Source organism: Vanrija albida (genome assembly GCF_041260175.1).
Source record: "Vanrija albida strain AlHP1 chromosome Unknown contig_6, whole genome shotgun sequence".
Taxonomy (NCBI): domain Eukaryota; kingdom Fungi; phylum Basidiomycota; class Tremellomycetes; order Trichosporonales; family Trichosporonaceae; genus Vanrija; species Vanrija albida.
The window spans coordinates 384,929-410,454 of record NW_027191425.1 but is presented as its reverse complement, the minus strand read 5'-3'; the positions used below and the strand labels follow the sequence as shown (position 1 = coordinate 410,454).

Here is a 25,526-nt window from a genome sequence, read left to right as displayed (position 1 = left end):
TCATCACTGGGAGGGCGGGCAGTCGAGCACCACTTGTTCAAAGCAACTACTAATCGCCCAAATCGTTGGAATACTATTCTCCAGCACTGCCGTGTAATGACGGAAGCAAATCTCCACAACCACCACCACCACCCACTTTGCCGCTCGACTGTTGTTGCGATGTCCAACACTCACTTTTGTGCATCACCCAACCACCCCACCCCGCACCCGCCAAAATGTCGCAAGCACACCGCCCAACATGGAACCCGACGATGGGCAAGGAGACCAAAGCCGGCTCGCAGCAGATCTCCAAGCTCTCGCTCGCCTCGCACACAAAGCTCAAGTTCCGCCAACCGGGGCAGGTGACGACGTCGGACGTCGCGCGGCGCGACCTGCGCGCCGAGCTCGCCGCGGCCGAGCGCGCCGCGCAGGACAAGAAGCGCAAGGCGGCTGGCCTGCCGCCCCTGCCCCCTCTGGCTGGCGCGGCGGCGATCGAGAACGGCGAGAGCGAGGACGAGGAGCGCGCAAAGCGGAGACGGATCCTCGAGGAGGCGGCCGAGCTCGACGCGGATGACAGCGACGAGGAGGAGGAGGACGGGGATAAGGGCAAGGGCAAGGCGCCTGCCGTTGGCGAGGATGACGACGACGACGACGACGACGACGACGACAGCGACGACGATAGGTGGGTCGGGGCGGCGCTGGAAGTGGTGGCTGCGACTGACGCCGCAGTGACGACGAGGACGACACGGCCGCGCTCATGGCCGAGCTGGCGCGGATCAAGCAGGAGCGCGCAGAGGAGAAGGCGCGGCTGGTGAGTGATGCGCCGGCGTGGGACGCAGCAGCTGACCAGCAGGACGCCGAGGCCAACGCGTCGGCCCAGGCCGACCGCGACGAGGAGATCGCGACGGGCAACCCGCTGCTCAACCTCCAAGCGGCGCTGGGCCAGCACCCAAGCGACACGCCGAGCTCGAGCAGCACGGGCAGCTTTGCCGTCAAGCGCCGCTGGGACGACGACCTCATCTTCAAGAACCAGGCGGCGGGCATCAACGACAAGCCCAAGAAGGGCGAGTTTGTCAACGACCTGCTGCGGTCCGAGTTCCACAAGAAGTTTATGAACCGGTGGGTGTGGTGCCGTGTGCCGTGGGTAGGGCTGACGGGCAGGTTCATCAAGTGAGCTTGGGGCTGGGATGGCGGAGGGGTTGCGAGGAGGAGGCAGCGAGGGGCAGGGTTGGGGAGGGGACGCGGAGCAGGAAGTGGAAGACGAGGGCAGGCGCGACGACGCCGTGGTGTGCGTTGTCGCCGCACTGCACACCTCTCGCCGCCTTGTAGTAGACGATAGCCGCTATAGCAGACTATGCCAGGCGCATTGATACAATAACACTGGCGATCGCGTGAGTGCTCACTCTGCGCCACCTGGCTCTCGTGATTCACGCGACATCCAAGAGTGCATCCTCCGACCGGCGCTGCACTTGCATGCACCCACTCACGGCCGCCTCGTTCGCATGCATACCAGCCACACCTTCTACTCCCCTCCTCTTCCCCTTGCAAGACGTCAGAGCTGACCGTGCTGTCACGACTTTTGACGTGTCATTTGCCTCCGTGATACAGCGAGCGGCGTGCGGTCACGTCTGACAGTCTCCAGGCGGTGTATGTCGTGTGTGTGTGTCGGCAACCTGCCTTGGCACCTCTCTCTCCACTCACCCATCACCACCAGGACAACAACACACCCCGGCCTCGACGCTCGTTCGCACCACCCCCGAGAGAGACATAAACCCCTCGCCAGATCAGCTCGCCACCGCTCCCCCCCGTCCCTCACTGACCTGCCGAACGACGCGACTCCCTCCACTCCCCACCCAACTCGGCCCAACATGAGCGCGTGGCGTGAGCCCACCAAGGCTGACAAGCCGCCCAAGTGGGTGCTGCTGGCCTTTTGGGCTGCAGACCCGAGCACGCTGACACGACCAGGGATGCCGACCTGCAGACGGCGTGGAACTTTCTCCAGACGGGCGTCGAGCACATCATGACTCGGTGGGTAGCTCGTAGAGCGACTGGGCTGCAGCAGCTGACGTAGCAGCATGTCCACCGGTATGACGTACCAGTACTACATGCTCCTCTACACCACCATCTACGACTACTGCACCGTCCCGAGCCGCGGCGGCAGCCTCAGCGCGCAGCACAAGGGCGGCGCGAGCCTCCAGGGAGCAGACCTGTACAAGAAGCTCAACCACTTCCTCGCCGAGCACTGCAAGTCTATGCGCGAGGTGGGTAGGCTGGGCTGGTTGTGCGGAGCGAACCGAGCTGACGACGCGCAGGAGGGCGAGAAGCTCACCGACATCGAGCTCCTCAAGTACTATGCCCGCCAGTGGGACAGGTACACCAACGGCGCGGCATACGTCCACAAGCTGTTCAACTACCTCAACAAGCACTGGGTCAAGCGAGAGAAGGACGAGGGAAGGAAGGACGTCTACTCGATCTACACTGTGGGTGAATTGAGTCGACCGCGTCTGACCCACCAGCTTGCTCTTGTCGCCTGGAAGCGCAACTTCTTCAAGTACATCCAGAACAAGGACAACGAGCCCTCGCGCCTCACCCAGGCCGTGCTCAAGCAGATCGAACTCCAGCGTAATGGCGAGGCCATTGACAACAGCCTGCTCAAGCGGGTCATTGACAGCTATGGTGGGTAGCTATATTGTCGTCGAGTGAGCTAACCATCAGTCGCCCTCGGCATCGACGAGTCCGACGCCCAGAGGCAGAACCTCGAGGTGTACCACGACGTCTTCCAGGTCTACTTCCTCCAGACCACCGAGCGCTACTACAAGGCCGAGTCGGCCGCCTTTGTGGCCAACAACTCGGTTCCCGACTACATGAAGAAGGCCGAGGAGCGTCTCTCGGAGGAGGCCGACAGGATAAACCTCTACCTTCACGACAGCACGCGCAAGGAGGTGGGTGATGCGCCGCCTGCACGACTAACAGCGTCAGCTCAAGGATTACTGCGAGCGTGTCCTCATTCAGGAGCACCAGGAGCTCATGTGGGACGAGTTCCAGAACCTCCTCGACTCGGACCGCGAGTCCGACCTCGCCCGCATGTACGGGCTTCTCGTGCGCGTCGAGAACGCTCTCAAGCCCCTCCGTGAGAAGTTTGAGGCCCACGTCAAGAAGGCTGGTCTTGCGGCCGTCGAGCGTGTCATCCCCGCCCCTGGAGCCCTCAACGAGCAGGGCAAGCAGGAAGTCCTCGACCCCAAGGCCTACATCGAGGCTCTCCTCTCGGTGCACACCAAGTTTGGCGACATTGTCAACGGCCCCTTCCGCTCCGAGCTTGGCTTCAACGGCAGCCTCGACCGAGTGAGTTTAGCTTTGCTGGCGTCTTCCTTCTTCCTAGCTGACCACCCAGGCCTGCCGCGAGTTTGTCAACAAGAACGCTGCGGCCACCACGGCCACAAAGTCGCCCGAGCTGCTCGCCAACTACTGCGACATGCTGCTTCGCAAGAGCAACCGTGACCTCGACCCTGACTCGCTCGAGGCCGCCCTCAACCAGGCCATGGTCATCTTCAAGTTCATCGACGACAAGGATGTGTTCCAGAAGTTCTACCAGAAGAAGCTTGCCCAGCGTCTCGTCAATGCCAACTCGGCGTCCGACGACAGTGAATCGTCCATGATCTCCAAGCTCAAGGACATTTCCGGCTTTGACTACACCAACAAGCTCACCCGCATGTTCAGCGACGTTAGCGTTGGTCGCGACGTTACTGAGCGCTTCAAGGAGAAGGAGCGCCGCGACGGCCACTCTGATGACAGTGAGTAGCTGCCACTCCGCATTTGCAGCTGCTAACTCCTCCCAGTCGACTTCTCCATCATGGTCCTTGGTACCAACTTCTGGCCCCTCGCGCCTACAGCCAGCGACTACGCCGTTCCCCGCCAGCTCGAGCCCGTCTACGAGCGCTTCACCAAGTTCTACAACGACGTCCACTCGGGCCGCAAGCTCACCTGGCTCTGGCACGTCTCGAAGAACGAGCTTCGCACGACCTACCTGTCGCAGAAGTACATTTTCATGACCAGCGCCTACCAGACGGCCATTCTCACCCTGTTCAACGAGAACGACAGCTTGACATTCAAGGAGATCCAGACCGGCACCCAGATCTCGGAGAACATCCTCAAGCCCCAGATGACCCTCCTGGCCAAGGCCAAGGTCCTCACGCAGGACGGCGACACGTACGACCTGAACATGGGTGAGTTGGCCATGCCTTGACCCAAGCTGACTCCAACAGGCTTCAAGTCCAAGAAGATTCGTGTTCAGCTCAACCAGCCCGTGCGCTCTGAACAGAAGGCCGAGGCGACCGAGGTGCTCGCTGCCGTCGACGAGGACCGCAAGTTCATCTACCAGGCGACCATCGTCCGTCTCATGAAGGCCCGCAAGACCATGAAGCACCAGGCCCTGATCCAGGACGTGACGGCCCAGATCTCGACCAAGTTTACGCCCAAGGTATCAGACATCAAGAAGGCGATCGACTACCTTATCGACAAGGAGTACCTGGAGCGCGGAGACGCAAAGGACACGTACAACTACTTGGCCTAGAAATCTACAGCATTTTCGCGCGGCGGCCAGCCAGTCGCCCAGTCCCGTCCCCTCACGTCGTCGCCGTCCCCCGTTTCCGTTGCATAAGAGATCTTGCATGGTCCCCAGCTCCTGTGTACTAGTGTTGATACCTAGGTCGAGAGATATGAAGCAGAATAGTGTACCCAGTGCTGCAAGTGTACAGTGTGCATGCCAACAGGCGCAAACTACAACGGTACCTTGGGCCTCCTTACTCACGCGCTGCGCGGGTTGGTGTGGTTGGCGACATGGACAGGCCAGCAGATGACGAAGGCTCGCGCGCTTCTCCAGAGACGGAGGGGCGGCGCGAGACCTGGCGAGAGCCAGCGCGCGACCCCAGCCTCGACTGCAGAAGGCCCAAGGCGGACGCATACGCCAGAACAGTCTTGCAGCTGTCGCAGTATCGCGCGCTGAAGCCCTCGACGTGGACCGCGTGCGAGCTGGGTGGGTTAGCATGTGAAGCGGCCCCAAGAACACGACTTACCCGCAGAACACGCCACCACAGCCGCCGCAGTGGCGCCGGGGCTCGAGGAGGCCAAAGTGACGTGTGCACCCCTTGCACATGCACACGCCAGATGCTGACTCGGGCACGTTGCGTGCGTTACAGTCGGGCAGGGACCACTGGTACAGCGGGTACTTTTGACCGACGGGGGCCTCGAACGCAGCGTAGAGCGTGTCACCGATAAACCTGACGGCTGTGACATCGCCCGCATCGTGCTCGTCGGAGCGGAAGAGCGTTCCCTGCTTGATGAGGCGCCATGGCTCGACCTCCTGGTCTTCGAAGCGGCGCACGCCGGGCGCCAGGCGGTACAGGTCGAGCTGGGATCCGACGCCGACGACGAACAGCTCGCCGCCCTTGAGGAACTCCTTCTTGAGGAAGGTGATGCCGCCGGTGAACTTGTCGTCAGAGGCATCATCTTCACCCTCCGTGTTGAGGCCGAACCGGCCGCCGTCGATGCTTGTCGAGGCGATGGGGTGTCCGTTCAGCGTGAAGACGTACAGGTAGCGGTCGGACGCGAGGGCGATGTGGGCGTTCGCCTCGCTCACCGCAGCGAACTTGATCGGCTCGCGGCGGGGAGTCTTCAGAGTGCGCGTGTAGCGCAGGCGGTTAGTGTCCCAGACCATGGCGGTGCCGTCCTGTACCGTCAGTTGTGTCACCAAGAACATGCCAACTCACATTGGCCCCAGTGACAAGCACACTCCACGGAGTGCTCTCTGCAATGCAGGTTGCTGACCCCTCGTGTCCGCGCAGCGTAGCTTCGCGCTGCAGCGACGTGTCTCCTCTGCGGTGCCCAGATCCCTTTACTGTCAGACGCCAGGCGGTGAGCACACCAAGCGGCGACACTGTCACGAGCAGCGTTGGCGAAGCAAAAGTCGCGTGCGTGACTTCGATGCCTTCGACGATATGCACGAGCTGGGATCGTAAGCTATCTGCAGACACGGGCTGCCCTACCTTTGGACCATGCTCCGTATGGTAGATCCGTAGCGACTGGTCGACGAAGCCGTACTGCAGGGAGAGCCAGGGGTGACCCGGAACGGCGAGACGGTGCTCGGGCTGCACGCCAGGCTTGGCATCGGGGGCCTGGGGGTCCAGAATGTGGTGAATTCTGCGCGGGCTCTCGATGATAGGCAGGATGCTTCGGAGCAGTAACTGCCAGTGGTCTGAGATGCCATACCTCGTGCCGACAGGTAGCGAGGTGCGCCCAACGAGGAACCTTTGCGGATGGGGGTTCTTGAAGATCTGCACTGGCGTCTGGCCAAAGTTGTGGATGATGGCCGTCGAAGCTGCCTTCTCTGCCTCGTCGGTGATCTTGTCGAGGTCGACCGCACCGCGGTACGAAAGCGGGTGGAAGCAGTTGAAGGACGCAGGGTCGCGTTGCTTGCACCCAAAAGTCAGGTCAATCCAGGCTGGGAGGTGCCGCGAGACAAAGTCTGACTCCAGGGCCTCGCGGTTCCAGTGGACGAAGAGGAGCGGGTCTCCAAGCGCCCACGGTGGCAGCGCCACGTCGTCGACCGTATCTCCAGACACCTGCTTCTTGCCAAAGTCATGGTGGTTCTGAGCTGTCAGCTTGTGGTCGGGTGTTGAAGCTCACCATATTGATGAGGAACGCCGCCGAGTAGAAGAACTCTGGGATAAGCTCGCGCACATCACCGCGGTTGGCACTCGACGCCGAGTCCCAAGCCTTGGGGATGCTGGAGAACAGGCGGTCGGCAAGGTCAAAGGTGCCGCCTTGGAGTGCAAGGAAGATGTCTGTGAATGGCGACTCGCGGATCATGTAGCCGCACACGATCATGGACGAGGAGTAGTGCGTCCCATAGTGGCTGCGTAGGTTAGCAAGTGTCTAGGAGCCGTGTACTTACAATGGCGTCTCCCCAACTCCCTCCGTGGCTTGGTACCTCTCAACTGCGGCGTCGCGACGCGCGGGCGTCAGGGCCCCCATGGGTAGTGAGAGATCACGGAACGTGGATGCCTTCGACAAGTCTAGGATCTGGCTCGTGTAATCGGCCAGCACCCACGGAAAGACGGGGTACTGCGTTACGTCGTTTGGCGTGCGGTTCGCATACTGGTTGAGCATTTGGAGGTAGGCAAAGTTCGAGATTTCGCGGCTCTGCCACCGCCGGGTGAGGGTGTCCAGCTCGTAGCCCCTGTTGTCGATAGCGCGAGCGACAGTGTCGAGGACAAGAGAGCCCAGGATAGAGCGGCCCATCCCGTCGCCCTTGTCGACTCTGGAGAGGCGGGAGACGACGGCCTGACGCTGTCGCTTGTCCTTGAAGACAACAAGGAAGTTCTGCTTGTCGGAGAAGTAGAGCTCAAGAGCGACATCTCGGAACAGGAACGCGCGCTTGTTTGTCTCAACCACGTCCGAGTACGGCCATCGGTGGCTTCTCTGATCCGTCGGGTCGAGATCGGCCAGCGTGCCAGACGGGATACTCAGTACGTCGCGTGGGGCTTGGTCCGCCTCAATGATCTGGCAGTCGGGCGTCTGCACCAGCCCATCAATGAGGTAGAGGTTGCGTCTGCCGAGGATAAGAAGACCGGGGAGGGCGTCAACGCCGACAATGCGCACGATATTGTGCGCCTCCTCGACGACGTCCCCTGCCTCGAGTGCTTTGGCAACGAGGCGCATTTTGTCGGGTGACTCGTCGTCGAGGTCCACGAATGAACCATCGTCGTCGCTGCCATCAGCGTCCGGTATCGACGTTGTCGACTTGGTGGGCGTTCCTGCATTCTCTGATTGGGTTAGGACTCGCCCCTTAGCTGCAACAACTCACCCTCTTCGGCATGCTCTGCAATGGGCGCCGCTTCACCGAGCGCTAATGCGAAAGGGTCTTCCCACGGCGCCGCCGTGACCCTCGATACAGCTGATGACAGCTCGTCGGGGGCAGGAATGGCGTCGCGAAGCTTGGTTCGTGTGCGGCTGTGGGAATGGTGAGAGAGCGGGCTGATACGCTCGAGACGGCTCCTCATTCGTAATGGGCCCTCGCTACCATCAAGGCGCCACTGGACGTTGTCCTCCTCGTCCGCCCAGACGCCGTTCTCGGAACGGAGAGTGGCCACAAGCTGGGGCCACTCGACCTGCGACAGACGATGCCAATGTTCTTTCCTGTCGACGTTAGTGGTGCTGAAAACAAAACAAAACAAAACAGCACTCACCGGTCGAGCGTCATCGTAGCGAAACGCTGGGCATCCTGTGGCGTTAGCACAATGCCGCGCAACTCGACTCACAGTCGACAGGATGATCATCCTCCAGGCACTGTTCTTGTCCTGCCCCTCTTGCAGAATCGACTCGCCGGTGAGCACTCTTCTCAGTGCAGGCATCTTCTTGTCTGCGGTAGAGGACGATGCGCGTCGCACGGCCGCGGGGCGCTGAATCGCGGTATCAGAATGTAGCTTCCGTCTGATAGGCGGCGACGCCAAACCTGTCGGTGAGGAGGCAAGCCGGCTCGTTCCCGATGATCTGAAGGATGGATTGCGGCTGAGGGGTGGTGTGGGGACAGGAGTGCGAGTTGAGCTCGAGGTCGGAGGAAGTTCCTCTCCAGACGTCGACTTGAGCTGCTCGACCAGGAGCTTCATCTGTTGCGTCAGAGGTACCAGTGTGGCAAAACCCACCTGTGTGATCACATTTGCCGGCGCTTTAGACGATGCAATGAGCTCCGACAACCAGCTGGCCGCCGCGACTCGCTGATTCTCAGCTCTCTCGGAACGCTCGGGCGACGCAGACATGGCTGCAAAGTCGACGAAGCTTGGGAGCATGGACTCGATGCGCCGCACAGACAGACCCTTGCGGAAAGGCTTGGAGTTGCGGTACACCGCCGCGAGGTGGTACAGCAACTTCTCGAGCCTGTCGTCGTCCGAGATATCCAGGGTATCTGTGGGTGTGAGCTATCAACGCGCAAAGGTAAGTAGCTCACCGGTCGCTTCATTCGACAGCGTGATCGGAGTGACGGCCGGCGATCGCACTGTTTTGGAAGGCGATGAGCCGCGCACCCCATCGACCGCCTCGTTGGCAGACTGGAGGAGGTACTCGAGTGCCGTGGTCAGGGAAGCAATGGCTGGCGGACAAGCCAAAGCGGATCCCTGCGTACCATCCTTGCCTAACACAATCGCGAAGACTGTCTCCTGGATGTGATCTTGCCAGATGGGCGGGAGTGTTCTCGCGAGCAGTGCAAAGCCTCCCTCGGACTCAAACGACCTCTGGAATGAATCGAGGCCTGGCGTCGAGAGGCAAAGCTTGATAATGTCGAGACAAGGAATAGCCACGAACGGTGCAGGGTTGGATTGGAGGAAGACAACAAGGAGGCGATGGAGCGATACCGCCTTTGCGAGCTTCGCCAAGCGCTTTGGAACTTCCAGAAGCTCTGACATCATTTGAAGAATGAGAGCTGCGGGTAGCTGGGCCGCTGTGGGCTCGGAGGCTGGGACGAGATAGGGTTGGGCAGCATCTCGGTGGTCAGCCTGGGCGTGTGCTCGCAAACTTACTCTGACAGAGAGCCGACACTAGGTACGAGAAGACGGGCTTGATTCCCTCCTCCGCACTCCAGCGCGACGTGAGCGCCAGTTTAAGCGTGTCGACGGCCAACGGGATCGTGGTCGTGTTGTACAACCCTAGCCGGATGGCGAAAAGCAACTTGCGAACCATGTTGCTCTTCTGGAACGTCCTCAGCAGGTTGTATCTCTTGTACTTTGACTGCGCTAACAGCGCTTGGAAGTTCTCAAAGTAGAGCGCGACGACATCGTCCTTGGCAGTCGCCCAGAGTTCGAAGTCGAGGCCGATAGCACGGTAGGCGGCCGAGTTGTGAACCACAGCGGCTCTGGCGTGTGAGTGAATGGCATGTGAGGACCACTCACTGAGGCTTGTCGGGGTTGACGCCTAGAATGCCCAACAAGATCTTGGCGCATGGCATGTCGACAATGGTAGCCATCTTGGGTCGTAGGATCGCCGCGAGTAGCTCAAACCCGTCTGCCGTCAGCGTCGCCGAACCCCAAGACCCACGAATCCTCTCCATCTCCTCGCTCGCGCTCCAGCTGTCACGGATCATGTCGTGGAGGACGGTGAGCGTCGTGGCGAGCTGTTCCGAGTCTTGCGCAAGATCAATAAGCTTTAGAACGACCACTCCCCCGCCCACGGTCGAGACCGCCTCGTCCATGCTCGTTGTTGCGAAGGGAAAGACGTGGTCGACCATCTTGGCGCGCCCGTATCGCACGTCTCTGGCGTGGAAGGCGTGCGTGACTGCGCCGTTCAGGACAAACTCGCCAGGAGCTCCATCCTCCCCGACCAAAGCGTCCTTGGAGCACAGCGAGAGCATGATGTTCTCCTCCGCTATTGACGGCCCGGTACGGATAGAGCGGACGAGGGCCGAGTTGGTCGGGAGAAGGGGGATCGTCTTCTGTTGGGAGGCCGCCTGTGCTAAGGAATGGAGGTAGAGGTTGACCGAAGTGGCACCCTTGTCTACGGCGTCAGCAGATGAGCTCACGAGTCACCCACATGTCAGGAACTTGCCGAGCGCCTCTTGGTAGTTGCCATAGTATCGTGGCCCCTGCGGAGGTCAGACGCCATCGAGTCAATGCCCTTACCAGATGATGCATCAGCAGCACGAGGTCCTCGGTTATCACGTCCTCTAGGAGGAGCGCCCTGCCCAGCATCCACTGGTTGTCCTCCTTGCCCAAGCCGCCGCCGCCCAAGAGGAATGACTCGCCCAAGCTCGCGCTGTCCTTGCCCATCCATGGCCTGCCGATGCTGACGCGCACGCCCTGCTGGGAGTGGCTTCTGTGGTGGGCATGTCTCTCGTAGTTCGGCCCGTGTCTCTGAGCGCGGTGGGGTCGTGGCTTTGTACTCGGCACAGGGTACGGGATGCGCACTGCACCGACGCGTTTGCCGTTGACGAATATCCTGGCCTCGCCACCACCACCATTCGCCGAGCGCCCTTTGCGGCATCCGACAGCGAAGTGCACCCACTCGTGGTGCGGGATGAGGGCCTCGGGCCCCTGGCAGACAACCTCTTCAGGCGCGTCACTTGAACCGTCGACTTGAGTTGTGGACGTGAGGCCAACCTGCGAGTTCTCCAGGATCCTCACGCGGAAGAGTGGATGCTGCTCGCCCCTTTGGCTTACGTGCAGGACCGTGATAGCGTCGTTCAGCCTCGTGATGTAGATCCAGCTCTGAGGTATCAGCCAGCTTCCATACCTGCAGGCTCACTGTAAAGATGAATCCCTTGGTCGACGACGGCCAGCTCCTGCCGATGTCGGACAACTCGATGCCCCCGTCAGCGATGGCGTGCCCTCCTCTGAAGACGAAGACGTCCGGTGTGCGCGCATGCATCGCCTTGTGGATGATCTCGAGCACTTCGAGGTCGAGCGTCTCCTCCAGCGGGGGGGCCGGGACCACGACCTTGAGGGTCGCCTTACCGCGGAACGACTTGGCAGATGATGCCGAGGGCGGAGGCGACAGGGCGTTCGGAGTACCGGCGCCACTGTCCTCGTTCGCCTCCTGAATCGGTGTGAGGGGCTTGGCCTTTGGAGGCACCTTGCGAACGAGCTGGAACAGGCGCCATGTCTGTTCCGGCGAGGTGCCGGCCTCGAGCAAGCGTTTCAGCAACGCAAGGTACGCTGAGCGCAGCGGCTCCTCGGCCGGCGTCCACGTAGGTTTGGGTGGCGCGTCCTCCGCATTGGCATTCTGAAACCACTCCTCCCGCGCGTGGAACGTGACAGCAAACTGGCGTTCTGGCGCCCAGCCGTATAGCCGGGTCAAGAGGAAGTCGGCCAGGGTAGGAAGGTAGTTCTTGAGCTGGAAGACGCCAGCAGCCGATATCGCCGCGAGGCGGAAGATGTCAATGACGAGGAGCACGAGCTTGGCCTTGAGGCTCCCGGGGGGTCCGCCGAACCCGCCCGCGAAGAGCACGTCCTCCTCGCCCGTATCGCGCTCCTTGCCCTTGGGGGACACGGGCTCGGCGTCGCTCAAGCCCCAGAGGTACGCCCAGAGGAGGGGGAGCGCGGCGGGCTTGGATATCGTCACGTCGCCGAGCTTGCTCGTGAGCGCATCTTCTGATTTCAGAACGCTGTCGATCGACTCGGGAGACCCAAAGATCGACAGGAGCGAGTAGTTGTTGTTGAGGATGTGCGCGAGCAGCAGCCCGAGGATGCGCACATCCGGAGTGTGCCTTGCGCTCGTGCCGCCGGCCTGTGCGTCCACCGGCGGTGAGAGCTCCCACAGCGTCTTGAGCAGCGCCGAGTATCCGCCGTGCTCCTGCCGGGTCAGCATTGGGGAACTCAAGGGACCCACCTCGAAGAACGCCTGGTTCTCGCGGTCGCCCGTGGCCCACGACAGGGTCTCGAGTGCGAGGCGCTGCCCTTCGGACCGCTGCACATCGTCGACCTGGTATGCCTGCTCGTCCTCGCCTTCCTTCTGCGCGCGCCACGTGAGGCCGAACGCCAGCGCGTGCCGCAGCCGCACGAAGCCGGCGTTGCGGCGGAACGCGCGGCGCGACGCCGGTGTGCTGGGGACCGAGATGAGCTCGGAGAGTATCTTGCGAGTCAGCATGATCGCGGCGCCCAGCTCACCTCGACGTAGCCCATCGTGTCCTTCACGCCCATGAGAGCGTGCAGCAGGCCGATGACGCGAATTGCGTCGGGGTCGTCCTCGTCGTCCTCGTCGTTGGTGCTCGCTTCGTCCTCGTCATTGTCCGGCGCGCTCGAGATGCTCATCTCACGCGAGTGCGAGATGGCCGAGGTGGAAGGACTCGAGAGGTTTGCTGGCAGGCCGGACGCACTCGCGCTCGACGCCGCACGGGACCTCGGCGCCCATGGAGGTGCTGAGCTGCCCGAGGCGGTCGCGGAAGCGGACGCCGACGACGACGTGGGGTTGAGCGGCTCGGGCGGTCGTGTGAGGTCCTTGATCAGCTTGAACATGCTGCTGACGTCGTCACGCGATCACGAGAAGCGTTGGGCGAGCTGGGGAAGATGTGGTGGTGAAGATGCCGACCGTTGGAATGTGGGTGGACAAGCAAGCACACGACCGTGTGGAATCCTGGAGTGAAGCCGACTGCAGTTGCAGCGTTGTCACTGCCGTCGTACTTGCTCTGTGCGTGTAGAGTGATGTGGGCTGCGTTGTCTGATGCCTCTTCTGTCGACCTGTTGCGTTGCCGCGCGTTGCGTCGACCGTCCTGGAAGCGGTGACGTTGGAATCTCAGGCCCCGAGTTCCGGGTATCTCACCAGCCACTCTCCCACGGTGGGGCCACCACCTCCAACTACCATCATGCGACTATCTGCATCGAAAACAACATGACTGTCTGCGCTACAAACCCAGCCAACGTGTACGTGGCCAAACTCGTGCGTGGGGCAGGTAGAGGCTGGGTATAGTAGGATACAGTGTTTATTAGGGCGCGGGGCGAGGGCGCGCTTAGATCATGACGGCGGCGGCGCCGACAACGACGCCGACAAGGCCAACGACGGCAGGGCCAGCGACGGACACGCGGGGGTTGGCAGAGCTGCCCTTGACGCTGTGGATGTCAGTGGTGCTCGTGGATGTAGGAAATGAAGTGGTGGTAAGCCACAGGCCAAGTCGCTGCCAGGCACAGGCAGGTGCGTTTGCAATGCCGCGGCAGTGACTAGTGTCTCGAGCCTGTGGCAGTGGCACACGACTTGCGACGGCCTCTGCTGGCGCATCTGGGTGATCATGGATGTTTAAACGCCCGTGATGCGCAGGATTCCAAGGCGTGGCAGGGGCAGGGCGTTCCGAAGGCAGTGAAGTCCAGTACTCACCCGCTAGCAGCGGCGCTCGCACCGGCAACGACACCAGAGGTGGCCGTGTCGAAAGCACCACCAACGGCCGAGGTGGCCGTCTTGCCGGCGCCGACAACAGCCGAGGTGGCAGTCTCGAAGGCGCCAGGCGCACCAGAGGTGACCGTGTTGAAAACGCCGACCGCGCCCGAGGTGGCGGTGTCGAACGCGCCGGCAGCACCAGAAGTGACGGTGTTGAAGACGCCGACGGCACCAGACGTGACCGTGTCAAAGGCGCCGCCCACGGCCGAGGTGGCCTGGTCGATGATGGAGCCGACTGGAATGTGATTAGCTGAGGAAGGCAGTGCCAAGAGAAGGCAATGTTTACTCACGCTGGCGCTCCTCGACTTCGACGTCGCGCTCGACGTTGACCTCGTGGGCGTTGGCGAGGGCGAGGAGGGCAATGGGGGCGAGGTAGGCGACGCGCATTGTGGATGTGTTGTGAGGACAAGGAGGGTGAGTGGGTGGGGTGGGTGAGTGAGTGAGTGATGAGAGAATGAGAAAGGAAGAGGAAAATATAGGAGGGAGAGTGAGTTGTGTGGGGGGAGGGGGATGGGGCGGGGGCGGTCGAGGCGTAGAGTGGGTGGCTGAGTGAGGCAGTGACTCTGGGGTGGCACGGGCCGCGCGCGCGTCTGGCGCAAAGGGAGAGCGAGCGCAGAGAGCGGTACACTTGGCCACCCAGTTCCCTACTGCGCAGATCGCGTGTTTTGCAGCGCAGGCAGAGCCGCTCGAACACGCATTGCTGGGCTCCTGTGCCCCTTGGAGCTGCGTTTTTCTTGCGATCCCTTCCCATGTAGCGCAGAGCAAGCGACAAGATCTCTCTGGTTACCCGCCCGGCGCTGCCGCCAGTGGAGCCTAAACGTAGTGTAAGGGCAGTTTCAGCTGGCAATGACGTAGTTTGGCGGCACTCTGTGGCTGCCTCTCTCGCTCCTCCCTCTTCTCACCCCACTGCGGCTCGGCACAGGTGCCGGCACCGCTCGTCTGCGGCGTGCGGTGCGCTGCTGCATTTGCTGCAGAAGCATCACGACGAGAAGCTTAGCGAGCAGCACGCAACAGTGGCATGGCTATGTGGGGTGCACATGCGTGCACTGGAAGCAAGCGCGAAGCTTACTACGCGCACTACGCCCAATCCACGTCTCGACATTCGTAGGCTGCAGTGCTTGTGCGTGCCAGCAAGTGGCATGCCGCCTAGTGTAGTGCGACCCCCTTGAATCGATATGCGCCGCCGGAAACGACGCGACCGACGATCACACATTGCTCTCTTGCCGCTTCACCAATGCACATTTGACCAAATCAAATCAAAATCGCTCAGGAAAACGAGGTCATTACCCCCCCTGAAATAGGAAGGCCTTATCAAGAGTCGTCACGATTGTCACGCTGTGCACGCAGAATGACACGGCATTAGCCACGTGGAATGATGAACAGGCCCGACATCGACTCGGCGCAGCAACCCCGAGGCCCGACATCGGCACCTCGGCACCCAACACCTCGCCGACTGTCAACAAATGCGTCTTGGCTTCGGCGACACCATCGCGCCACGTCCTAGTAACCCTCTCCACCCCTGTCCTTCGCAGCGCGCGACACGAGCAGAAGCCAGCACGCGACTCTAAAGCCCTAACACCAAGCCGGCGCCCTGTCTATTCCTGGCTGCGCGCGCCAACAAACAAGACACCCCCCCACGCACGTGTGGCGAACTGAGATAACTCGCACTAATCACCTTGCGCGCATTATGCTCAACGCAGAGTCTAATCCACATTCCCCGGGTGACCCGTAGAGGAAACCCCGAGACTGACTGCGCCGGCCGACTGCGCACTTGCCGACCGGCGCGGGTCGAGCCCGACTGCTGACTTCGGCACGGCGTCCAGCGCGTCGACCCCTCTCCCGCGGCGCGTCGACCTCCCTTCCGCAGGTATCAGCCCAGCCGAGGTATGCAGGGCTGTTTGAGGCCCCAGTGTTGCGCTCGCTCGGGAGAGGCCGAGGAGTGCGCCTCCTCGGTGTCGGTTTGAGGTGGACCAAAACGTGTGTGCCAGTCGCTGCTAGCCCACTGTTGGGTTTTCCAGCGCCGTGCCTTCCCCCGCGAGTACTTATTGAATGGGGCCAGTATTATGGCCCCCCCACGATCTACCATGTCCCTCAAGCTCGCCCTCGCCGCGTTCGCGGCGCTCGCCGTCGTCTCCGGAGCGGTGGGTGTGCCAGCCCGCGCTAGCTGACCCCAGCCCCTCGCGTCGGACAACTGGCCCATCGCGCACGAGCCGGGAACTATCCCCACCAACAAGCTCGAGCCGCTGCAGCAGCGTGTTGCGTACATTGACTCTACGTCCATCTCGGTCTCGTGGAACACGTACGCCCCGCTCAGCGATGCCGAGGCCGTCGTGTACTACGGCACCGACCCGCTCAACCTCGACCAGGTCGTCGGCTCGGTGCAGACCACGTTCCAGACCAGCCGCACCTGGAGCCACCATGCGACGATCAAGGACCTCAAGCCGAGGACAGAGTACCACTACCGCGTGGCGCACACCAACTGCTTTGCGGTGAGTCATGAGTCACTTGTGCGGCCTGTGCTGATGGTATAGTGCCAAACCCTGTGAGCCAAGACGCACAATGTGCCACACTCGGATCTGACGCCACAGCCCGACGTACACTTTCACCACGCCCCGCCCGGCCGGTGACATCTCGCCCTACGTGCGTGCGCCGTGTGTCGGTAGAGCCGCAAGCTGACCCGCCAGTCGATCGCCATCGTCGGCGACATGGGCCTCATGGGCCCCGACGGTCTCACCAACGTGACGGGCAAGGGCGCCGGCGGTACCCTGAAGTCGACTGAGACGTGAGCCAGCCCCGTGTGGCGACGTGCTGACGGCCAGCAACGCCATCCAGTCGCTCGCGCAGAACCTCGACGCGTTCGACCACATCATCCACGCCGGTGACCTTGCGTAAGTCACCATCCACCCCCGCCCCGCTCACACCAGCTACGCCGACTACTTCCTCAAGGCGTCGGTTCAGGGCTTCTTCGGCCCGGCCAAGATCCTCGCCAACGGGCAGGCCAGCGCCATTGTCGAGGGCTACGAGTCGCTCAACGAGGCCTTCTACGACGAGATCACGCCGCTCACCTCGACCAAGGCCTACATGGTCTCGGTCGGCAACCACGAGTCCAACTGCGACAACGGCGGCGTGACCGACAAGGCCAACAACATCACGTACACGCAGTCCATCTGCATGCCGGGCCAGACAAACTTTACGGCCTACGCCGAGCACTGGAACATGCCCGGCAAGCCGGGCAACACCAAGAACTTCTGGTACTCGTACGACGTGGGCATGACCCACTACGTCGTGCTCGACTTTGAGACCGACCTCGGCCCGGGCATCTACGGGCCCGACGAGACGGGCGGCAAGGGCAAGCAGATGTCTGGCCCGCGCGGCGCGCCCGGCGAGCAGATTGCCTGGCTCAAGGCTGACCTTGCCAAGGTCGACCGCTCCAAGACGCCTTGGGTCGTCGCCGTCGGCCACAGGCCGTGGTACGTCGGCATCAAGGACGCCATCTGCGCCCCGTGCCAGCAGGCGTTTGAGCCCGTCTTCAACCAGTACAATGTCGACCTCGTCTTCACCGGCCACGACCACATCTACTCGCGCTCGTGGCCCATCCAGAACAGTGAGTCGTGTGCGGGGGCACAGCTGACAAAAGACACGGTCGAGCAGCACGGCTACAACAACCCTACGTCGCCCGTCTACATCACCAACGGCGTCGGCGGCCACTACGACGGCCTCGACACGATCGACAACCCCCTCCCCAGCTCGATTGCCGCTGGCATCGGCGGCGTGTACGGCTGGTCGCACGTCACGTTTGAGAACTGCACCCATGTCCGCCACGACTTTATCGCTGCCGAGAACTCGACCGTGCTCGACACGTTCTACCTCTACCGCGAGCACGCTGGGTGCAAGAACACTCCCGGTGGTGGTGACGGCGGCAACGGTGGCGGCAACGGTGGCAACGGTGGCAACGGCGGTAACGGCGGTAACAGCGGCAACGGCGGCAACGGTGGCAACGGTGGCAACGGTGGCAACGGCGGTAACGGTGGCAACAGCGGTAACGGTGGCAACGGTGGTAACAGCGGCAACGGTGGCAATGGAGGCAACGGCGGTAACGGCGGTAACGGTGGCAACGGCGGTAACGGCGGCCAGGGCAACGGCGACGGCTGCAGCGAGCAGTAGACGGCTGCCGCGACCGAAAGGACACTTTACTTCGTCGAGTATCTCCCTTAGCGCTCCCCTTTTCTCTACTTGGGTCTAATCATGCAGAAGGTTGCCTGGCTCTGCGCGTTCTGGCGAGTTTGGAGACTGCGGTACATATCTGTCAGCTTGGGTCGGGGTCGAGGAGCGGTTAGAGCAAACTGACCTTTTGCCCGTATAGTTCGCCAGGTATCGCGGCGCCTGGGTTTGCTTGCCCGTTCCACGGGCTCACCTAGCAGTTCCCGAGTCGGAGAAGGAGGAGATTTGTTGCGCTGAAGCTGCAGATTGTAAGTCCGGTCCACTGCACGGAGACACTCGAACTGACTTGTACTCTGGCGCCGTTAGCCCAACCTCCCGCGCCACACTCACTGCTCCTCAGGCGCTCCAGGCTCTCGGTGTCGTTGTGCAGCCTGGCATCAGCTTCACTCCAGATGAAATCTACCCGTCGAAGTAGGTGGCCCCGAGGAGTGCGTCCGATTTGCGGTACCCTTCTTCCAGGCTGTGGCGGTTAGCTTTCAATCTTCTGGGCAGCTTGAGACCCACTCGAAGAATCCCATGCGGCGCTTCTCGAAACTTGGGTCAGCAGCAGCAGTGACCTGGGCGCACTATTGTTGTTCCACTGCGGGTCAGCTGGGGCCAAGCGTGTAGCTTACTTCTGCTGTGGTAGAATGGGCAGCCACACTGTCAGCTTGTCGTGTCCTTGCACACAGAGAGGGACGCACATCCTGACGGCCCTTGGGTCTGAGGAGTTCAGCCCTATGCAGACAGTCGAACTCACACATCTCAGCCATCTCATCCACGTAGACTGCCAAGCATGAGCATGTATGACCCGGTGCTGAGCATGAACCTACGTGGCGAGGCGAAGAAGTCGTAGCTGTCGTGTCAGCTCGAAGTGGCGCAGCTTTAGCTCACATAGCATACAAGACGTCCTCGCTTGTGGTCAGACATGCCCTGGGAGGTGACATACCAGGTGACTCCCTGGAGCTCAGTGCACGTCTTGGGATGTTGCTCACCTTGCGGTTTCGGACGCGGATGGACCAGCCTGAATGGGTCAGATCGCCACACATTTTGCCACCCACCAGACTCAACGTGCCCCAGCTGGAGTTCCTCAACAATAGGTGTTGTGGCAGGCTGGTGTCGTTCCTTCGACCCTTGTCGTCAGTAGTCGAGCACGGCACTACCCTCACAGTCCAGCTCTGTGTCTTCCCCGGTCAGTAGCTTCGCGGTGCATGCTCTCACCCTTATCCCGCCACAGTGAAGCGAAGGTGGGATGCTGGTAGTCAGGTAAGCTTCAAGCGCTCTTCCACCTGCGCACCTCGATGACATTCCAGGAGAGATAGGCCCCAGAGGAGGAAGACTCGCCCCGGCTTTGAGAGTTCAAGAGCGGGTGGATCCTGAGGGGAAGGTCGAGCTGCGTTGCCTGGGCATGGCCGATGACCTGAGATGAGTGTGGTCCTTGGCATCGAGCTCACTGCGCCATATCCGGGGCGGCTGTGACTGTGAGTGATCTACCTGGGTGCAAGACACGGCTGGACACCTAGAACTCTACTCACGACGACTTGAATGGACTTGCGGGGTCTGCAGAGTCAGTCGCCAGGAAGGTTGAGTGACTGTTGCCACCTCCACTCTACGCACTGGACTCGTGGCTTGATCGGGCGGGGATCATGGTGAGCGAGGGGAAGAAGTGGAACGAGAAGCGACGACTTGGCGAGAGATTGTCAAGAACGAGAGATTGTCTGTTTGGATATGAGTAGAGTAGGAATGAGAGTGAGAGTGGAGAAAGGAGACGCCGAGACGAGGGGGAGGACAATGCACGAGCGGGGTTTCAACAATACATTGCGCTCGGGCCGCTCGTCGCTTGCTTGGCCACAGTGTCACAGATCTGATCCCTCCTTTCCCTCCACACGCGCGTCAGTCGATCAGCGTGGCACTCGGCGGGGATATCCGCGGGTATGTGAGATGGGAGGAGGAGCAAAATCAGCGAGGCAAGGGCCATCCAGCTCGGCCGATGAGCTGGTCGTGGGCCGTAGAAGGTCAAGGCGTGTTTGTGCGTTCGTGCGAGCCGGGGGTGACTGCAGCAACGTGCTTGCGGTTCTTGCCTCGTGTCTGCCTACCATCAGTCCTTCGCGTCGTTGTCTGTGCAAAGTAAGCAGCATCAACATTGTCTGCATCCCACCCACGCCCATGACGTGGTGCAATGTATTCCTGGCTCACCCCCTGCCCACCTACTGCTTCCGTCATTGTCGCCGGAGTCGACGGCCCGAAGTGGACCGGGCGGGGCATTTCGAGCTGCCCCGCAAAATGGGGCACTCGAGGCAGGCAGGCAGGCACCACCCAGGGAGGGATGCAGACGAGGGATGTCAGGCGAATGCAACCACATGCATCCTGCATCGCATCGCACGCGCTGAGCAACCTCATTCTCAAGCATCATCCACCATCTAGATTGCATCATTAACATCTCCGACCCCGACTCCATCGCCTCCAGCGCCCCTACACCGCGATGGAGCTCTACATCCCCCCACCGACAAGCTACCTCCCGCGGCTGCCTCCACCCCGGCCAGTCCTCCCCACCGTGCCAGTCGTGCCCCCTCCCGACCTCCCAGACGTCCTCACAGCACCGGAGGGTGCCTACACGCTCACAAAGGGCATCTTTCCCGATGTCGAGTTGCCCGGGCCATTGCCGATGGACATCGGCCGCCCCGGCGGCCTCCCAGTGTCGAGTGGAGCAATCATCGGCGCCGGCGGTTTCGGCATGTCGTCGCCCGGGTTTGTGCCCATGCCGACGCTGTCCTCGCCCAACATCTTCGCGGTGAGCTCGGGCGCGACCCTTGTCAACGGCCAGTGGCAGCCCGGACACGCTACGCGAGTCAACTTTGCCGACGTGTGGTACCCTGCGCGCGTGGCCGGCAAGGACGGCGGCTTCGGCGCCCTCGTCCGACTCGGCCTGGGCAAGAAGGCGGCCGAAACGCCGCAGCCGCAGAACAGCGAGGCCCCACCCCAGCTCTACGACAACGAGGACGAGTACTCGGACTCGGACACGGAGATGTCGAGCGACGACGGGCCCATGCCTGCGGCTATGCACGACTCTATCGTCACCCCGAACGCGCCCAACCCCAACGCCCCGGCTGCTTCCAACGCAAAGGGCAAGGGCGGCTTTGGCAAGAGCGGCTCGAACAACAAGAAGCAGGACAAGGACAAGTCGCTGTCCAACGCGCGCGGTGGTATCATCACGCGCGTCTCGCCCAACCTCCAGCTGAGCTCGATCATGGACGAGAAGGGCAAGAACGGCGGCGAGCGCGTCCGATGGGCGTTCTGGAACATGGGCAGACTGTTCTGCTGGGCAGAGGAGGGCGGCGTCACTGTGGGTGTGGGCCAGCGCGTCGCGCTGACACGAGCAGGAAAACCTCGCCTCGGTCGTCTTCCAGGTTCCTCCTACGGCCCACGCAATCTCTCAGCTCACCGTCGGCCCTGAACGCCAGGACATTGTCGTCGGCCTCGAGACCGGCGACCTCGTGCATCTCGACTTTATCAACGACCGCACGGAGCGGTTCAACGTTGGCGTGAGTCGACGTCGTGCACAGTCCGCATGATGGTGGCCAGCAATTGGAGGACGGCTCTGACCATTCGCAGGGCAAGCTCATCAAGAGCGCCGTGACCGGCGTGCACTTTGACCCTCGTGGAGGCGACCGCTTCGTCGCGTCATTTGCGGACAATTCGGTCGCTCAGTTTTGCCTGTTCGCAGAGGAGCCGACTGACGCAGCTTGGGCCGTCGTCAGTGCGCTGCCGAGGCCGTGGACCAACTTCTTCGACGCGGAAATTGCGGCAGCTGCGCGCGCGAGGTCGCCGGGGAGCGGTAGCCAGGCTCCCAGCTCGGCCCCCAACGGCGACTCGCACCACGACCGCGAGCAGTTCCTCGACAAGCTTCTGATATGGAAGAATGCGGATTGGAACCTGCCGGCGGACAAGAAGGTGGCGGACAAGCCTTGGGCGGGCAAGAACCCCATGGCCGTGTACCGCCTGGGCTGCGACACCGAGTTGACGGCCATGGCCTACTCTCCAGATGGACGGTGGCTGGCGGTGACGGCCAAGGACGGGTTGCTGCGCCTCATCGACAACGAGGAGGAGCGGGTTACCGACGTGTTTGAGCCTTACTTTGGCAGCCTCAACTGCGTGGCGTGGTCCCCAGACAGTCGCTTTGTCGCTGTAGGCGGGCAGGACGACCTCGTGACGGTGTACTCGGCAAGGGAATCACGCCTTGTCGCTCGCTGCCAGGGCCACACTGGCTTTGTGACGTGTATCGCGTTCGACCCGACGAGGAGAAGCGAAGGGAGAGGGTACCGCTTCGGCAGCGTTGGCGAGGACGGCAAGCTGTTGCTTGTGAGTACGACGATCCCCAGATCGGCTGCTGTTGATCACCACAACGCCCGCGAGTCGCGACTGACGATCCATCAGTGGGACTTTTCTGCTGCCGCGCTGCGCAAGCCACGACACCACCACTCCAACTCGTCGCATTTCCGCGTGCACGGCGCGGGCTCGACAGCGTCGCTCACGCGGTCGGGCACCATCATCCCCGTCGAGCCCGACGGAGCGTTCTACCACAAGTCGCCGCCCAAGTCCGAGGTGGCCATGCTGCAGCCCGTGCTCGCGCGCGTCGTCGAGGGCAACCTCATGACGTCGCTGCACATGGGCCCGAAGACGATTGCGACCGTGTCGCGCGCGGGCAGCTTCAAGTTCTGGTCGCGGCCGCCGCGGGTGCCGCGCGCCAAGCGGACGACCAAGGCTGGCAAGGACGACAAGAAGCGCGAGCATGCGTAGGGTGTGGAGGGCTGTAGGTGGTAGCATGGGGTGTGGGCGTTGTACGAGTCTTGTCATGCAGTGGTGGACTAGGGTCGAGCCTGCTCGACGGGCGAGTTAGCGCAGCCAGTGCGCATCTGCGGAGCTTGGTCGCTGGCGCGATGTTGGGGCGAGGTGGACCGACCAGTCGTGCGCCAACGCGCGCGTCTACGGCGTCGAGTGTCGAAACCAACACCGAACGCCAGCGCCGCGAGTGCAAGCGATACCTGCACGATCCCAGCGCCGCCCGATCGGACGGAGCCAGCTCGCCTCAAGCGCTGGCGAGGTCAGCTGCTTCCTCGTCAGTGCGCCCGTGTCAATACAGTAGGCTCGAGGTACGCGCCGAGTTCGTGTGGCGAAGGTCCGCTCGCGTGCGGAGCATGGAGAAGGTGGACAAGATATGGGGATATCAGTTGGCGCGGTGGCCTCGGCAGCGCCGCGCCACGCTCGGGTATCAGGTCATGTTTGGCTCGCGGACGACTGCCGCGGGGAACGTCGAGTCGGGTCGCTCTTCGCGGCCTTCGCGTGCCGCCTGATCGAGGAGCGGTGAGCGCGGTGAGCATAGCCTAGAGTGTAGCCGGCGAGTCGGTCACGCGGGCGGGCGCCGAGGATGGCGGCGCTGGTCGTGGCGAGCGTCCTCCCGACCGCCCAACCGGTTAGCGCAAGCCGCCGCGCACCCGGCCTGTGCTTCGGCGAGCGTGTTCGGAGTCGGCACGCCTCGCTCGCCACGAGCGCGGGAGGGGGATTGGTAGTGGAGGGAGGGAGGGGATTGGGAGGAGGAATTGGTAGGCTCGGGGTTGCCGGTATTGATGCGACTGACGACCGCTCGTGCCCGGATACGCAGTCGCCAGCAGCCGGGTTGCTTTGTTTGAGCAATTGTACTGTTCTCGCTTTGTCTTTCCCACTCCACGTCGCTGATCAGCGACTCTGACTTCGACAGACGCAGACGCAGGACGATCAGACGTCGACGATCGACTGACGGCGACGGCGACGCGACGACTCACGCGCCCCACACCCGCCTCACACGCCCACTGACGGCTCGCCCACGCTCACCCAGCGCTCACCTACTCGCTCACCCAGCCAGCCAGCCAGCCAGTATACCAGCCAGCACACCCAGCACTCGCCCGCCCCCCCGCCCGCTCGCAACACCGGCCCAGCCCGACGCCAGCGGCCCCCTCCGCGCCTCTCGTCCCACCTCGCTCGCTCCCCGTCCCCACCAGATCGCATAGCGCCGCCGCCCACATGCCACAGCACGCCCCCACTGGCGATTGCAACAGCGCCAGCGCGATTCGACACGCTGAATTCGACACTGGCCAGTTCGAAATGATCGCGCCGGCGCCGGAGTGCGGGGCGGCGGCGTGTCGCCCGACACGCCCGACACGCCGACGAAAACTGGCCCCCGACCCCGCATTAGCGGACGGCGGGGGGTCCGCTCCCGCGGCGCCTGCGCCTGTGCGGCGGGTTCTGGGCGGAGAGTGCGCGCCGCCGCTGTGGCCGTGTCGCCGGGATGCGGGGTGCAGCCACGACCTCGCTATCGGACATGGCCTGTTCGAAAATAATCTGGCGATTATGCAACAGTCACCCGTGGATCCCTATCGCTCGCGACGGCCCTGGTTTGTTGTTGTTGCGTCAGACGATGCATCCGGCGGCTAGACGAGAGCTTGCCAGCCAGCCAGCCACGCCCCAGGCCTTTGTACTACCCCATGCATATGCATCATCGTGCCACGTACACGCCGCAACGCGTTCGGCAACCCATGGAAGCAAGCAGGGTGGCGCCAGGCATGCCAGGTATCTAATTGTTTGCGGGGTCGCCAGTGGGGGGCGGACAAGTCCGGATGGGTGGAGGGTTGCTCGCGCGCGCACTTAGCTCCTGCAGGGCTGTCGGCGTCGGTGTACGCGCGCGCCAAGGAGCGAGCAGGCAGGCAGCAGGTCGCCCGCCAGCCCGCCCGCCCGCCAGCCAGGCGACGATCGCGCAATGTCATGCTTGGGTTGTTCGGTATCGAATCGTCGGGAGAACACGGATGCGGCGCCAACATGATTTCGAATTATTCCTATCCTATTGTTGCAGTTGACCGAGGCGGGCGCGAGCGACAGAGGGAACGGCGTGGGCGTGGGGACATTGCAGTGTGCATAGCGACGACGTCAATCTACGTGGGGGAAAGCAAGCGGGCGCGAGCATTGCGCTCGCTGCAGTGCTGCTCTGCTGCTAGCGAGCGTCTAAAAAAAAGAGGCGAGGGATTTGCCCCTGTGAGAGCGTATGGATTGGCATGGCCGTGTAGGATGATGATGATGATGCATCGAGCAGAGCAGGCAGCTGATTGATCCTACATGCATGGCTGTCTGGACTTGACGGATTGTTGGGACCCACGGCTTGAGTCGAGTGCTACTCGGCTAGTTAGAGTGCCGTAGAGTCGCCGGGTGTAGGCAGTGTAGATTGATCCGGCGAGTCGCCACCACCGTGCGACCCGCCCGCACTGAGAAATTGTAATGGAATCTCTCTCCTGACGCGTTCTGCGTCAGTTTGATTGGGGTAATGCGCCCCGCGCCCCCCGCGCCCGCCCGCCCGCCCGCCCGCGCTCTCTAACCGCGCTGCGCTGCGTCGTCGCGGCATGACACAGTCGCGG

The 25,526-nt window shown here is 62.3% G+C and overlaps 7 protein-coding genes across 7 annotated transcripts; 4 read left to right on the top strand and 3 right to left on the bottom strand.

Annotated features, from left to right (window-relative positions):
* Positions 1 to 215: 215 nt before the first annotated feature.
* Positions 216 to 1,153, top strand: CWC15 (complexed with cef1p; the record flags this gene model as incomplete). The annotated part of the gene is made up of 4 exons (XM_069355944.1): positions 216 to 661; positions 709 to 790; positions 833 to 1,098; positions 1,141 to 1,153. The coding sequence occupies 4 exons, from the start codon at positions 216 to 218 to the stop codon at positions 1,151 to 1,153; spliced, it is 807 nt and encodes a 268-aa protein (XP_069205785.1).
* A 694-nt stretch (positions 1,154 to 1,847) lies between these two features.
* On the top strand, positions 1,848 to 4,549 carry CDC53 (ubiquitin ligase (cullin) of SCF; the record flags this gene model as incomplete). Its single annotated transcript, XM_069355943.1, has 10 exons — positions 1,848 to 1,891; positions 1,945 to 2,007; positions 2,054 to 2,240; positions 2,292 to 2,459; positions 2,496 to 2,655; positions 2,695 to 2,921; positions 2,959 to 3,321; positions 3,371 to 3,770; positions 3,816 to 4,202; positions 4,242 to 4,549. The coding sequence occupies 10 exons, from the start codon at positions 1,848 to 1,850 to the stop codon at positions 4,547 to 4,549; spliced, it is 2,307 nt and encodes a 768-aa protein (XP_069205784.1).
* Positions 4,550 to 4,778: 229 nt separating this feature from the next.
* Positions 4,779 to 12,606, bottom strand: BPH1 (Beige protein-like 1; the record flags this gene model as incomplete). Its single annotated transcript, XM_069355942.1, has 17 exons — positions 4,779 to 5,007; positions 5,052 to 5,704; positions 5,745 to 5,981; positions 6,021 to 6,623; positions 6,661 to 6,889; positions 6,929 to 7,799; positions 7,841 to 8,172; positions 8,223 to 8,257; positions 8,295 to 8,642; positions 8,679 to 8,938; positions 8,981 to 9,511; positions 9,549 to 9,880; positions 9,918 to 10,029; positions 10,063 to 10,518; positions 10,555 to 10,606; positions 10,644 to 11,228; positions 11,266 to 12,606. 17 exons carry the CDS (start codon positions 12,604 to 12,606, stop codon positions 4,779 to 4,781), a joined length of 7,206 nt encoding a protein of 2,401 aa, XP_069205783.1.
* An 859-nt stretch (positions 12,607 to 13,465) lies between these two features.
* Positions 13,466 to 14,274, bottom strand: Q8F55_007516 (uncharacterized protein; the record flags this gene model as incomplete). Its single annotated transcript, XM_069355941.1, has 3 exons — positions 13,466 to 13,565; positions 13,828 to 14,122; positions 14,178 to 14,274. 3 exons carry the CDS (start codon positions 14,272 to 14,274, stop codon positions 13,466 to 13,468), a joined length of 492 nt encoding a protein of 163 aa, XP_069205782.1.
* A 1,697-nt stretch (positions 14,275 to 15,971) lies between these two features.
* Positions 15,972 to 18,051, top strand: Q8F55_007515 (uncharacterized protein; the record flags this gene model as incomplete). Its single annotated transcript, XM_069355940.1, has 7 exons — positions 15,972 to 16,028; positions 16,062 to 16,376; positions 16,419 to 16,429; positions 16,476 to 16,527; positions 16,572 to 16,669; positions 16,707 to 16,775; positions 16,812 to 18,051. The coding sequence occupies 7 exons, from the start codon at positions 15,972 to 15,974 to the stop codon at positions 18,049 to 18,051; spliced, it is 1,842 nt and encodes a 613-aa protein (XP_069205781.1).
* A 456-nt stretch (positions 18,052 to 18,507) lies between these two features.
* Positions 18,508 to 19,735, bottom strand: Q8F55_007514 (uncharacterized protein; the record flags this gene model as incomplete). The annotated part of the gene is made up of 15 exons (XM_069355939.1): positions 18,508 to 18,568; positions 18,613 to 18,642; positions 18,792 to 18,810; positions 18,848 to 18,874; positions 18,921 to 18,943; positions 18,982 to 19,002; positions 19,037 to 19,047; positions 19,083 to 19,111; positions 19,149 to 19,220; positions 19,257 to 19,271; positions 19,309 to 19,342; positions 19,385 to 19,507; positions 19,542 to 19,560; positions 19,623 to 19,647; positions 19,705 to 19,735. The coding sequence occupies 15 exons, from the start codon at positions 19,733 to 19,735 to the stop codon at positions 18,508 to 18,510; spliced, it is 540 nt and encodes a 179-aa protein (XP_069205780.1).
* Positions 19,736 to 20,569: 834 nt separating this feature from the next.
* Positions 20,570 to 22,884, top strand: Q8F55_007513 (uncharacterized protein; the record flags this gene model as incomplete). The annotated part of the gene is made up of 4 exons (XM_069355938.1): positions 20,570 to 21,430; positions 21,468 to 21,629; positions 21,700 to 22,446; positions 22,522 to 22,884. The coding sequence occupies 4 exons, from the start codon at positions 20,570 to 20,572 to the stop codon at positions 22,882 to 22,884; spliced, it is 2,133 nt and encodes a 710-aa protein (XP_069205779.1).
* Between the last annotated feature and the right edge of the window lie 2,642 nt (positions 22,885 to 25,526).